Source organism: Budorcas taxicolor, chromosome 9 (genome assembly GCF_023091745.1).
Source record: "Budorcas taxicolor isolate Tak-1 chromosome 9, Takin1.1, whole genome shotgun sequence".
NCBI lineage: Eukaryota > Metazoa > Chordata > Mammalia > Artiodactyla > Bovidae > Budorcas > Budorcas taxicolor.
In genome coordinates this window covers 32,584,502-32,593,733 of record NC_068918.1, presented here as the reverse complement: position 1 = coordinate 32,593,733, position 9,232 = coordinate 32,584,502, and the positions used below count along the sequence as shown (strand labels likewise).

Here is a 9,232-nt window from a genome sequence, read left to right as displayed (position 1 = left end):
TCAGCAAACTACAGCCTGCAGTCCACCTCCTAGTGTTTGTTAAAGTTAAGTGTTATTGGAATACAGCCATGCCCTTTCATTATGTACACAGGCTGTGGCTGCTTTCACACTGTAGCTGCAGCATTGAGTAGTTGTAACAGAGACCATGTGGTTTGCAAAGTCTGAAATATTTACCATCTGGCCCTTTAAGAAAAAGTTTGCCACTCTAGCTTAGACTGGCACCATTTCATTGAACTTTGTGCACTGATGGGTATGATCTGTGTCTGTCTGATGTGGTAACCACTAGTCACATGTGACTGTGAAACATTGGGTAGTGTAAATGAGGAACTAAATTTTAAATTTTATCTAATTTTTATAAATTTGCATTTAAATGTTAAACAGCCACATATGGCTAAGAGCAATAGTACTGGATAGCACAGCATGGATAGCATAGCATTAACTGGAAGAGTCTTTAGCTCTGTATCTCACTGAACTTACTCATTCCAGAAACTTTTTTCCAGGCCCTAGGGTGTGTCAGGTTCTCACTCTTTCTCTGTAATTAAATATACATAAGATTTAGCATTTTAACCATTTCTAAGTGTACAGCTAAGTGGTAGTAAGAGCACTGACACTGTTCTGCCACCATCACCATGGGGTAGATTCTTGAGATTCCCTCCACAAGCTCTCCTTGCACTGAGGAAGTCGTGTCGCAGGTGGCCGGTGCACTGATGAAGGCACCTGCACAGGCTCGGGGGGCCTGGGTCTGCCCGAGAAGGGAGCACGCAGTGTCTGCCTCTTAGCAGTAGGCAGTTATATCATAGAAAGCCTCAGTCTGGAACTGAGATGTGAGGGCTGTGACTGATGTACCATAAGGAGTTTTAACAGGTCCCAGCATCTGGACTCTTCTCTCTAGCAATATCCTGGTCAGGCTTCTGGGAGCAGGATTTATCTAACCCTTAAATTTTCTCATTTACCAGGTGGTCAGGAAAAGGGAATATATTCCCAAAGAAAGACAGTCTACTGCTCGTTGAGGGTCCATTTAAAATATATATATATAAATAAATATATTACATCATTTCCAATCTTTGGAGCAGATATTCAGAACAAGTAACACACACACATGATTATAGTAATAGGCTGACTGAATGCATGTGCCCCTCAGGTATTTACATTTACGTCCTATTACTGTCCCAGAATCATGTTGTATAAAATAGTTTGACTCCAAGACTCTTTCAGAGGCAGTTAGTACCTGTTCTTGAAATTGCCTGCAGCCTGAGACTATTTCTCCCCCCTGGGCTTCTCTTTTCTCCATCCTGTTTAGGTTTCCCAAAAATTTCAAAGCATCTTCTTGGAGCAACAGAGAATGCAAACGTTTCCAGACTATAATGCTGGGATAGCTAAAGTGGAAAATTTGGATTTGGCAGGACCTGGTAGGGCCTTGAAAAAGAGAGCCAACTGGACTTCCTTTATAAAGGTAAGGAGCCCTGTGGTGACGGTCACTTGGGAATGATGTCAGCCATGTCACAGAGTGTCCTCCAAGGAGGCCAGACAACCTGGCAGCATCCGGTCTGTCAGATGCCTATTATCCCCTCTCCTCAGTGCGCTCAGCAAACTGTGCCCTCGGAGCAAGGGTAGGTGCCTGCCTGACTTCGGAGAGGCGGCTTAGAAAACCTGGCCTCGTGTACCACCATCCCCCAGCTCCTTCCTGCCTTGAGTCTGTTGAAGTTAGCCAGGCTGATCTGTCTTTTCTGGAAGTTCTCACATATTTCTTTGCCCATCTCTGTTGAGTCAGAACTCCTTTCTGTTGTTAGTGACCTGGGCTACTGGGCAAGAATAAAGAACATTCAAAGTTATACTTGAGTTGTATAAATCCAGTTTTTTAGTCAAGAACTGTTTACTGACTGCATTCTGTGTGTCTTACATGGCCCTTGGTGCTGGAGATACACAATTCACAATTATTCAAAAGTGAGTAGATTAAATGAGTTGATTTGAGATAGTAGTAAATACAGTTGATTCTCATTGTTTGGGGGTAGTTATGTTCTGTAAAGTTGCCACAAACATTGAATTAACAAATCCTAAACCACTGCTCATAGGGGAAGTAAAAGGTTCAGTCAGTTCAGTTCAGTTCAGTTCAGTTGCTCAGTCGTGCCCAACTCTTTGTGACCCCATGAATCGCAGCACATCAGGCCTCCCTGTGTTAAGTTCATCAGTTGATCAATACATAACTAGTTTTATATGTGTTTCTATTTGAACAGACTTTATCCAATATATGTTGTTAATTCATTAACATCAAACTCATGGCCAACAGCACTATAACTCATACCTGAACGAAGCTTTTTGAACACTTGTCCTTCTACAAGACACATCACAGCCTTCCTATACTTAGGAACACTAGACAGCTCTTCAGCCCCCTGTTGGAGGCAATTTTAAATAGTGAAATTACTAATGAAAAGCACAAAAAGTATAAAAACCTGGCACTAATTAGGCCATAAAAAGAACATTTGTTTATAGTACACACTCAAATAAGTAGTAAATAGGTGAATGTCACCCTTGTTTGTCCTCAGCTGGGAATGTGGGGTTGAGTGACTTGAACTTTTCAACCATCCTGTACATGTCCATGAATGTCCAGGAAATCTCTGTATTGATTTGGGGATGACAAATAAGTTTCAGTGAGTAGGCAAATCCAAAAATACAAAATCCATGAATAATGAGGATCAACTGTGTCTTGAAGGAAACATCTTATTGCCGGGAGCCAGCTTGAGGAATCCCGCCCATGACAAGGTCATGAGGAAGGAAGCCTGACAAAACCCAAGGACGTGATCAGACTTCAGGGATTCCCCCTGGAATTTCCTGAGCATCCACTCCCCCAAAAATAAGAATCTGCCTGCTTTTTCACTCTTCTAATATTCTCTGGAAAAAGTCAAATCAGGGCTTTCGCCTTCTACATTTGAAAGGGATGTTTCAGTTAAACCCCTCTGATAGCTCTCTAGCTTACCTAACAGGTTCCCCCGGACCTCTTACAGCTTGTGAATTGCTTACAGCCCCCCAACCGTGAGAGGCACAAAGCTTAAAAGCATCTTAAAGATACAGAGCCTTTTCTAGAGAGTTAAAGATCATATTGGTGACGGGTTTTCACTGTTGACTCAATGATTGTTGCCAGGCCTCCATATTCTTTATCTTTTAGGCACCTGGGAGGATGTTAATCAATGTAATCGGGATGTAGAAAAAGATATATAATAGTTTTGATATTAGCAACACTAGACTTTTGAGTTAATTACTTTTCTCTTTGTTATATATCACTGCACTCCTCTTGTGTCCTTGCTATGTAAGAATGTAACTTTATTTAGTGCTTTCTGAGAGTGGCACCAGACTTTGGGAAGATCAACACAAATAAGTCTTCTAGTTAACAAACCCTTATCAGAAAAAAGGCTGTAAAATGTTAATTGGCCCTTTTTGGCCGGAAGATGATGTAAATCACCTAAGACTTATGTATACAATTAGATATGCAGAGAGAAAAGCCTAGTTTTGATAAGAGTCTGGACTGCTAAACGCTGCATAACTTTGTGTTACCCATTGATCTCTATGTATAATCAAAAGTATTAAAGGCCTTCTGAACAATAGAGGACGGGGCCAGTCACTGGACTGGTTTCCCCCGTGTCTCCTCTCTAATTTCTGGCTGAATTCCCATCTGGGGCGTGGAGGCTCATCATGTCTACTTACTTGCCCCGGCTTTTAAGATCCACGTGAGGGGGAGCCCAAGGCGAGGCACCCCCCGATATTCAAGAGGACGCCAGTGGCCTAACGTAGATGGTGCAAGCTCCTTGTCTGGAATTTTATTGGCTTCCCACGTAAACCAAGTTATTCAGCCTTCTTTCTCCACTTAATTTTCCTACTACACTATTTCTCCGTAATCTAATCTTATATGTCTATATTAATAAATAAATAAGTTTTCCTCTCCAACGCCGTTCCCGCTTCGAATTCCCTGGATCCACCGGGGCTGGACCCAGGCATCTTATGTGATAAAGATGGATGGAAGGAAAGCAGAGAAATCACAGATTATTCCTAAATCTGGGGCTTGGGCAAATAGGTGGTTGGTGTAGGGAAAGCCAGACTTTCTGTTTTAGATTATTATACTTGCCATTCAAGTATAAATATCAAGGAGATAGTTGGATATAACAGGCTGGAGCTTAGAGCTAGACCTAAATTTGAAAGTTATGAGTACATTGAAGTGTTTACAGCCATAGAACTAATTTTTGAAATACAACTTGTTAATATGAAAGGTGAAGTTTTACATGTGGAGCCACAAGGAGATTTTGTGGGCAAACTTCTCTTGCCCCATAAAGTTAGTGCAGTGCCCAACATTGATGGATTTAGGGTCCCTTCTGCCAGCAAATGATGCCGTGTCATTCTATAGATGGAGCTACTGCATCTCAGGCTAGGTACCAGCAGGAATTGCTGTTGCCCCCTCCCTCCACAGATCTGAGAATCCACACAGACCCTTGCCAAGACTTCACATGTGCCAGAAAACTACCACTGAGGCCAGATCCCATTTCAGAAAGTCCTTGGTTCTCTTTATTTGCAACTTTTATTGAGAATCATTCTGTTATATTTAAGTTTGTGTGTGTTTGTCCACTAGATTAAGCCAAAATGTGATCCTTGGCAAAAGAAGCTTTTGACCAAACTAAAAGAACGGAGAAGAATCGATGTATTAATGCAACTCCAAGCAAAGTTTTTGAAGGTAAAAAAGTAACCATGTTTCCTTGTAGATAAAATTCTGTTCTCAGAAAATTGAATTCTTTCCACTTTTAAAAAATGTTAGCCATGGATTCACTATGAAGGCTTTATTTGGAATTGTCTAATCTAATTGCCAGATTTTATATCCTGTTAGCTTTCTTTGTTTTTTTTACTTTATTTTACTTTACAATACTGTATTGGTTTTGCCATACATTGACATGAATCCACCACGGGTGTACATGCGTTCCCAAACATGAACCCCCCTCCCACCTCCCTCCCCATAACATCTCTCTGGGTCATCACCGTGCACCAGCCCCAAGCATGCTGTATCCTGCGTCGGACATAGACTGGCGATTCGATTCTTACATGATAGTATACATATTACAATGCCATTCTCCCACATCATCCCACCCTCTCCCTCTCCCTCTGAGTCCAAAAGTCCGTTATACACATCTGTGTCTTTTTTGCTGTCTTGCATACAGGGTCGTCATTGCCATCTTTCTAAATTCCATATATATGTCTTAGTATACTGTATTGGTGTTTTTCTTTCTGGCTTACTTCACTCTGTATAATCGGCTCCAGTTTCATCCATCTCATCAGAACTGATTCAAATGTATTCTTTTTAACAGCTGAGTAATACTCCATTGTGTATATGTACCACAGCTTTCTTATCCATTCCTCTGCTGATGGATATCTAGGTTGTTTCCATGTCCTGGCTATTATAAACAGTGCTGCGATGAACATTGGGGTACATGTGTCTCTTTCAGTTCTGGTTTCCTCGGTGTGTATGCCCAGCAGTGGGATTGCTGGGTCATAAGATAGTTCTATTTGCAATTTTTTAAGGAATCTCCACACTGTTCTCCAAAGTGGCTGTACTAGTTTGCATTCCCACCAACAGTGTAGGAGGGTTCCCTTTTCTCCACACCCTCTCCAGCATTTATTGCTTGCAGATTTTTGGATCGCAGCCATTCTGACTGGTGTGAAGTGGTACCTCATTGTGGTTTTGATTTGCATTTCTCTAATAATGAGTGATGTTGAGCATCTTTTCATGTGTTTGTTAGCCATCCGTATGTCTTCTTTGGAGAAATGTCTATTTAGTTCTTTGGCCCATTTTTTGATTGGGTCGTTTATTTTTCTGGAATTGAGCTGCATCAGTTGCTTGTATATTTTTGAGATTAGTTGTTTGTCAGTTGCTTCATTTGCTATTATTTTCTCCCATTCAGAAGGCTGTCTTTTCACATTGCTTATATTTTCCTTTGTTGTGCAGAAGCTTTTAATTTTAATTAGATCCCATTTGTTTATTTTTGCTTTTATTTCCAGTATTCTGGGAGGTGGATCATAGAGGATCCTGCTGTGATTTATGTCGGAGAGTGTTTTGCCTATATTCTCCTCTAGGAGTTTTATAGTTTCTGGTCTTACATTTAGATCTTTAATCCATTTTGAGTTTATTTTTGTGTATGGTGTTAGAAAGTGACCTAGTTTCATTCTTTTACAAGTGGTTGACCAGTTTTCCCAGCACCACTTGTTAAAGAGATTGTCTTTACTCCATTGTATATTCTTGCCTCCTTTGTCAAAGATAAGGTGTCCATATGTGTGTGGATTTATCTCTGGGCTTTCTATTTTGTTCCATTGATCTATATTTCTGTCTTTGTGCCAGTACCATACTGTCTTGATGACTATGGCTTTGTAGTAGAGCCTGAAGTCAGGCAAGTTGATTCCTCCAGTTCCATTCTTCTTTCTCAAGACTGCTTTGGCTATTCGAGGCTTTTTGTATTTCCATACAAATCTTGAAATTATTTGTTCTAGTTCTGTGAAAAATATGGCTGGTAGCTTAATAGGGATTGCGTTGAATTTATCCTGTTAGCTTTCATTAGTGACAGTTGTCAAAAGAGTTGGCTTTAACACTAAGTCTCTGTGTGATATTGCTCTAGTCACATAACCTCTTTAGGTTTTTGTTTCCTTGTTTGTGAAACCAGACTAGTGGACTAAACATTGAACCATCTTACTTTTATTATGGTAAACAATATATATACACAAGCATAAAATGTATCATCTTACCCATTTTTAAGTGTATGATTCATCAGTGTTCAGTATATTCACAGTGTTGTGAAGTAGACCTCCAAAACTTTCTCATCTTGCAAAAACGAAACTCTGCCTACTGAAAAACTCCCTATTTCCTCTTCCTCACAGCCCTAAGCAACCACCATTCTACTTTCTGTTTCTGAATTAGACTATTCTTAGATACTTCATATAAATAGGATATACAATATTTGTCCTTTTGTGCTGGCTTTGTTTCACTTACTAGAATGTCCTCAGGTTCATCCATGTTGTAGCATGTGACCAGATTTCCTTCCTTCTTGTTTTTCATGAACATTTATATTGGCTTTATTCACAATAACCAAAAACTACAAACAACCTGGATGTCCTTTCAGTTCAGTTCAGTTCAGTCGCTCAGTTGTGTCCGACTCTTTGCGACCCCATGAATTGCAGCACACCAGGCCTCCCTGTCCATCACGAGCTCCCGGAGTTCACTCAAACTCACGTCCATCGAGTTGGTGATGCCATCCAGCCATCTTATGCTCTGTCATCCCCTTCTCCTCCTGCCCCCAATCCCTCCCAGCATCAGAGTCTTTTCCAGTGAGTCAACTCTTTGCATGATGTGGCCAAAGTACTGGAGTTTCAGCTTTAGCATCATTCCTTCCAAAGAACACCCAGGAATGATCTCCTTTAGAATGGACTGGTTGGATCTCCTTGCAGTCCAAGGGACTCTTAAAAGTCTTCTCCAACATCACAGTTCAATAGCATCAATTCTTCAGCTCTCAGCTTTCTTCACAGTCCAACTCTCACATCCATACATGACCACTGGAAAAACCATAGCCTTGACTAGATGGACCTTTGTTGGCAAAGTAATGTCTCTGCTTTTGAATATGCTGTGGTCATAACTTTCCTTCCAAGGACTAAGCATCTTTTAATTTCATGGCTGCAATCACCATCTGCAGTGATTTTGGAGCCCAAAAAAATAAAGTCTGACACTGTATCCACTATTTCCCCATCTATTTCTCATGAAGTGATGGGACCAGATGCCATGATCTTCGTTTTCTGAATGTTGAGCTTTAAGCCAACTTTTTCACTCTCTTCTTTCACTTTCACCAAGAGGCTTTTTAGTTCCTCTTCACTTTTCTGCCATAAGGGTGGTGTCATCTACATATCTGAGGTTATTGATATTTCTCCCAGCGTTCTTGATTCCAGCTTGAGCTTCATCTAACCCAGCATTTCTCATAATGTACTCTGCATATAAGTTAAACAAGCAAGGTGACAATATACAGTCTTGGCTTACTCCTTTTTCTATTTGGAACCAGTCTGTTGTTCCATGTCCAGTTCTAACTGTTGCTTCCTGACCTGCATATAGGTTTCTCAAGAGGTCTGTCAGGTGGTCTGGTATTCCCATCTCTTTCAGAATTTTCCACAGTTTATTGTGATCTGCACAGTCAAAGGCTTTGGCATAGTCAATAAAGCAGAAATAGATGTTTTTCTGAAACTGTGAGTAAATAAACTGAAGTACATTCATATCATGAAACATCAATCAGCTAGAAAAAGGAACAAAACTGTTGATTTACCCAAAAACCTGGATGAATCATCAGAGAACTGTGTGAATAAAAAACTCAACCCATAAAGACTGCATGATTCCATTTATACAACACTCTTCAGTTCAGTTCAGTTCAGTTGCTCAGTCATTTCCAACTCTTTGCAATCCCACGGACTGCAGCACACCAGGTTTCCCTGTCCATTACCAACTCCCGGAGCTTGCTCAAACTCATGTCCTTAGAGTCAGTGATGCTATCCAACCAATCTCATCCTCTGCAGTCCCCTTCTCCTCCTACCTTCAATCTTTCCCAGCATCAGGTTTTTCCCAATGAGTCAGTTTTTTTTTTGCATCAAGTGCCCAAAGTATTGGAGCTTCAGCTTCAGCATCAGTTCTTCAGTGAATATTCAGGACTGATTTCCTTTAGGATGGACTGGTCTGATTTCCTTGAAGTCCAAGGGACTCTCAAGAATCTTCTCCAACACTACAATTCAAAAGCGTCAATTCTCGACACTCAGCTTTCTTTATCATCGAACTCTAACATTCATACATGACTACTGGAAAGACTATAGCTTTGACTAGACGGACATTTGTCAGCAAAATAATGTCTCTACTTTTTAATATGCTGTGTAGGTTGGTCATAGCCTTTCTTCTAAGGGACAAGCATCTTTGAATTTCATGGCTGCAGTCACCATCTTCAGTGATTTTGGAGCCCAAGAAAATGAAGTATGTCACTGTTTCCATTGTATCCCCATCTATTTGCCATGAAGTACTGGACCATATGCCATGATCTTAGTTTTCTGAATGTTGAGTTTTAAGCCAATTTTTTCACTTTCCTCTTTCACTTTCATCAAGAGGCTCTTTAGTTCCTCTTCACCTTCTGCCATAAGTGTGGTGTCATCTGCATATCTGAGGTTATTGATATTTCTCCTGGCA

General features: G+C 40.7%; 1 protein-coding gene across 1 annotated transcript in view; it reads left to right on the top strand.

Moving 5' to 3' along the window:
• The first annotated feature begins 1,346 nt into the window (after window positions 1-1,346).
• LOC128053312 (coiled-coil domain-containing protein 162-like) overlaps window positions 1,347-9,232 on the top strand; it is a 150,210-nt gene continuing 142,324 nt past the window's right edge. Inside the window, exons 1-2 of the mRNA XM_052645813.1 lie at window positions 1,347-1,453; window positions 4,616-4,717. Of these exons, the coding sequence (XP_052501773.1) occupies window positions 4,691-4,717 (27 nt within the window). The 5' untranslated portion in view covers window positions 1,347-1,453; window positions 4,616-4,690. The remainder of the gene's footprint in view (window positions 1,454-4,615; window positions 4,718-9,232) is intronic.